General features: G+C 46.0%; 1 protein-coding gene across 1 annotated transcript; it reads right to left on the bottom strand.

Moving 5' to 3' along the window:
- Positions 1 to 406: 406 nt before the first annotated feature.
- On the bottom strand, positions 407 to 2,245 carry adra2da (adrenergic, alpha-2D-, receptor a). Its single transcript, XM_063187924.1, has one exon. It carries the CDS (start codon positions 1,840 to 1,842, stop codon positions 592 to 594), a length of 1,251 nt encoding a protein of 416 aa, XP_063043994.1. The 5' UTR covers positions 1,843 to 2,245; the 3' UTR covers positions 407 to 591.
- Between the last annotated feature and the right edge of the window lie 2,886 nt (positions 2,246 to 5,131).

The following is a 5,131-nucleotide window of genomic DNA, read 5'->3' as shown; positions in this document are numbered from 1 at the left end:
CCCCGGTTTGCGCAACTCTGTTATTAGATGGCTCTGTAAGCGGGGAACCCGACGTGGTGTGACCCTAGTTAACCTCCGGGACTCTTTGATCTTCAAACGCTCTGCCCATGGCATGCTAATGCCATACTGTCACCATTAATTACAGTGCTGTCTTCGTAATGGACAGTAACTCTTTTCCAGTGCATATAAGAAAAAGGTGTTGCATTAACACCGCATTTTATTACTGTGTGTGTCACTAGACCTACTAGGCTATGTATTCTCCTGCCTGTTTTGTTATGTGTCATATCGAGTGCATAATGATGGTGGGTAACAGACAGTTTGTGTACTCCAGTAAAGTTCAACATATATTTAATGAAAGATTGTTTTACTACATTTCAAGTACATCATCATAAATTTCACAGGTGTGACGTTCATAAAAATCGCATATAGGCCTATCCAAATATTTAACAATAATTTGAACATTATTTCCTCAGATAAGAAATTAACATGTAACGTAATCTCCCATCTCTGGTCCGCCCACAACCAATGTAAACAGTTACATACACTCACTTTTCCATAAAATATTTTACACATCTAGATACATGAGAGGCATTATGTGCGCTTTTTACTTATACCAATTATTTTCTTGAACGCTTTCCGAAAGTCTCTATTGAAGACTGTGTATATAATTGGGTTGACTGAACTGTTACAGTAACCTATCCAAAAGAACACATCGAACAGCGCTCTGGGAATGGTGCATTTCTCCCTGCATATAGCAAGAAGGCTGTAGGTAAAGAAGAATGGGAACCAGCACAGGACAAAAACTCCCATGACCACGGCCAGCACAAACGTGAAGCGTTTCTCTCGCATCTGCGCTACTTTGTTTTTGGACACGGACTGTCTGCTGTTGTTCTGCTCATTTATTTGGCCTGGGCGATTGGAAGCCCAAGACACGCGACAGTTTTGTTTGGGGCAGCGCTGGGCTCCCTCCACCTTCCCCCGCTTGGAGAAGCGAGAGCCCTTGGGCTTGCTGTCCGACGCACAGCTCTCCTCCAAGTCTATGTCATCCAGCTCCTCCTGGTGCTGGTTACTCCCCGAGCTGTGGCTGCTGGGGCTCTCCACCTCAAACTTATCCTTTCGAACAAAACAAGTCTCCGACTGCGAGGGGTTCCTCTCCAGCCCGTTGCGAGCAACAAACACAGTCGAGGAGCGCTGTTTGGCAACCCGGTATATTTTACAGTACACTGTGATCATGATAAATCCCGGCGCGAAAAACGACACGAGGCACGAGGAGAGAATGTACCAAGTCTCGTCGTTAATCGAACACTCTTGCTCGTCGTCATGTTTGGTCATGATCAGAGGGGGGAAGGAAATGACCGCCGATATGACCCACACCACAGCGATCATAGACTTGATGCGCTTCGGTGTCCTCTTTAGGTTGTAGCTCACGGCTTTGGTCACCGACCAGTACCTGTCCAGACTAATGGCGCACAGGTGGACGATGGATGAAGTGCAAAACAGGACATCCAAGGCCAAGTAAAAAGCACACCATGTGCTCCCAAAGTACCAGTATCCCATCACCTCGTTGGCTAAAGAGAAGGGGATCACCAGCGTTGCCACCAGGATGTCCGCCGACGCGAGAGACACCAGGAATAGGTTTTGTGGCGCACGGAGAGCTCGGCTGGTCAAAACCGCTACTATAACCAAAACGTTGCCAACAATAGTGACCAAAACCATGACGGTGACGACGAGGATGATAAAAGCCGCTGCCAGGTCCGTGTGAGGGAGAGGTTTGGATGGCTTTGTAACATTGTTACCCTCCGTGGAGTTGTAGTCAACTGTTGTCAGTTGTGTCGAATCCATTCTGAATTCATGATCTCTCTTGCGCCGTACTGTCCATCAATTCAACCCTGCCATATGCGCTCAACACATTGACGATAGGTTAGGTTGTTTCCTCGGCATACTGAAATAATGCACAGAGTTGAAGCAGCCAGGAAAACATTTTCCCCCTCTGGTGCGCACTCATCACAACTTGCACACGCATTTGTCCAGCTTTTTCCTGCGCAATGAGCGCCTCTCCTTAAACTGAAACAGATACCAGAAATTCAATCCTCGAATCTCACAGAAACTCTGCCGCATTTAATGCAAAGCAGCCCTCAGAAGATTTCAGAAATATTCCATTTGGTTTTATTCCCGTTTTCCCGCTCGCAGTTCTCTCCTTCTATGTCTCAGGAAGAAGCGCGTTTGTGCGCGTCGAACTGTTCCATACTGGTCGCGCAGTGGAAAGGAATGATGGAATGTGTTTGCTAGAAGGAGCAATGCGAATTACATCATGCCTTAGACCAACCCATCCCTAAACTAAGACGGAGGTGCGCAGGGGGAGAAAGGACTTAAGTTGGTACCAGAAGGTGCTCTTTTCTTTGAAGCAGGTACGTTTACCTGGAGTTGAATCGGTTTCATTAGGGGATGTCAAATATTACCACAATATTAAAGACACTCTTGCACGCTGATCTTACTGGCTAGTAAACTTTGACCACTGGCATGGTTGTGAACAGTTGTGAAGACTGCAGTACAAACAGCGTATTACTTTGATCTCATTCTGCTGTTCACAAACATATTGAGTCGACCTGGACTGTCCCAAATGCTATAGTTAGTTGCATGGCCCTCTTTTGAGTGCCAGTGAAATCTCCTGCTGAGTCAGGCAGCAGTCTGGAACCCATCTCTAAAACTAGCCCTGTATGGCAGGTATAGCACCCTCAGGGGATGTCTGTTATGTTGCTGTTAAGACCACCTTCCCTCTCCTCTCTCTCTCTCTCCCTCTCTCTCTCTCACACACACACACACACACACACACACACACACACACACACACACACACACACACACACACACACACACACACACACACACACACACACACACACACACACACACACACACACACACACACTTCCTGCAGCACAGAGACTTCCCTCCTAACTTCAGAGAGAGAGAGAGAAGTGCTTTAATGTGCTCTGTTGTTTAAAAAAGCATGGTAAGTACACCAGGGTGCAGGAGGTGCAAATGGGACCGGCGCGCTTATGTAATATGCCACCGTCGTTTTTTTGGAGGGGTAGAAAGTAGACAGACACAGTGTGTGGCAGTCAGAGAAGCAGCAGCACAGTGATTAAAATGCCGGGTCACTCTGCTAGAGTGAGCTCTGATTGCACAGACTGTGCCGTAAAAACCATCCATCCACCCATCACTTCTCCACTCCCCAGATGTTTGACATCAGACCGGCTTCAGGTGCATAGAAAAGGAGACAGGCACACGTCGAAAAAGCAAAGCCTCACGAGTGCTGAAATTATGGAGGCAGACAGCGCAATTTGCCCACACAGCACCACTTTAGAGATTTTACACAATCTCTTTTTTTAACGTTGTATGGTGGTGTGTAGTGTGTACATAGTGTGAGTGTGTCTGTGTGTGTGTGTGCATGTGTGTTTTTCACAATATAAATCCCTCAGAATGGACAAGGCTTGCTTGTCAAATCCCACCGACTGCTCTCTGTCTGTCTGTCTGTCTGTTTCCTTCCAACCTACCCCCACCTCCCTCACACTCCTCCTCCACCGGGGCTTTGGGGTCATGTCGATAGCATGGCTTCATTCTGTTGTTGTTGTTGTGATGACCAAAGGCCAAATGTCAGAGGTCGCGTTGCTTGGTTGCAACTGCAGCAGGTCAACAGGGTGCACTATGGCAGTGGTCTTCAAAGTGGGGGCTGGGGACCCCTGGGGGGCCGCGAGGGGATGCAAGGGGGGCCTCGGAAAGCTGTTACGGAGTAGTCAAATTAATTATTCAAGAAAATGAATAGGTAATGTACACCAAAATAAACCGTAAATGAGCTAAACAATATTCCCAATAGTTAATTATATAATATCGTAGTGGGGCACTAACTCACAGGCCTATGGTTGTGAAAGAGGGTGCACAGGAAAAGTAGTGCAGCACGACCCATGCAAATGGGGCCTTGACTGGAATCTAGCGGTTTACGGGGGGCTTAGGCATGGTTGAGTTTGGGAAACCCTGCACTATGGCACAACAGGACGTAATTCGAGCCAATATAACAAAGCCCTCTCAATAAAGCAGGCATATAAAAAAATGAAGGCTACATTGCTATAACGTACAAATCTTATACATGTGGAAAAAAGATATGGGCCACTTTGATAGTATCCAGTACGTGGAATGAGGACTGTATGTGTATACTTACTGTATAAGGAAAACCAGGAGTGGGTTTATAGTACGTGCTTTTTGAGATCTGTTAGTATTTGCCATTTGTAAGTTTTGGGCCAGTAATGTACAGAATGGTGTGAATTCCGTGTAAAAAAAACATATCAATACAGCTAAATGAAAACCTATTGATGAAAATGTCCCTATGCACAAAGTTATCATGCACACGCTGCTATCCTAACACTCAGGGAGCTACAAGAGAGGTTTCCAACAGTTTTTTTGCAATTTTAGTCCAAACAATCATACCGGTATTTTAGGAAGGTCTGCTTAATGATGTAAATAGGAAAGGAACGTAAAAACCTCACAGGCTTAATTATGTTTCAAACTCTATTAGATAGATATACTGGAAAGAAAACAAGGTTGAGCACAGAATACATAAATTTCATGTTTCAGGGCTTAGTCATTCTAGTTCCAGTGTGGAGTTGTGCACCATTTCAGTCATTTTTGTGAAACTAAAAGACTAACAGAGGGGCAGAGAAAGTGGTCTTATTTGCATAAATTATGCACTCAGTCCAGAATATTTGGTGGTGGGGCTTGGGTAGCATAGCAATGGATCTCCTTTACATTGTAGGTTTTTTGTGGTAACTTGGTTAAACTGGCATCTGTGCTTCAGTATGTGATCTGCTTGCAATTGTAGTGGGTGGGTATAGAACTGTATGTATAAGCAAAGGTTATCCAAACAATGCATGAATGACCAGGTTATGCAGGGTTAGGTGTGTGTGTGCGTGTGCGTGCGTGCGTGCGTGTGCGTGTGTGTGTGTGTGTGTGTGTGTGTGTGTGTGTGTGTGTGTGTGTGTGTGTGTGTGTGTGTGTGTGTGTGTGTGTGTGTGTGAATGTGCGCGCATGTGCATGTGCATGTGCGTGTCCGTGCGTGCGTGCGTTCGTGCGTGCG

The sequence above is a fragment of the Engraulis encrasicolus genome, chromosome 22, assembly GCF_034702125.1.
Source record: "Engraulis encrasicolus isolate BLACKSEA-1 chromosome 22, IST_EnEncr_1.0, whole genome shotgun sequence".
Lineage (NCBI taxonomy): Eukaryota > Metazoa > Chordata > Actinopteri > Clupeiformes > Engraulidae > Engraulis > Engraulis encrasicolus.
This window is presented reverse-complemented; position numbering and strand designations above follow the sequence as displayed.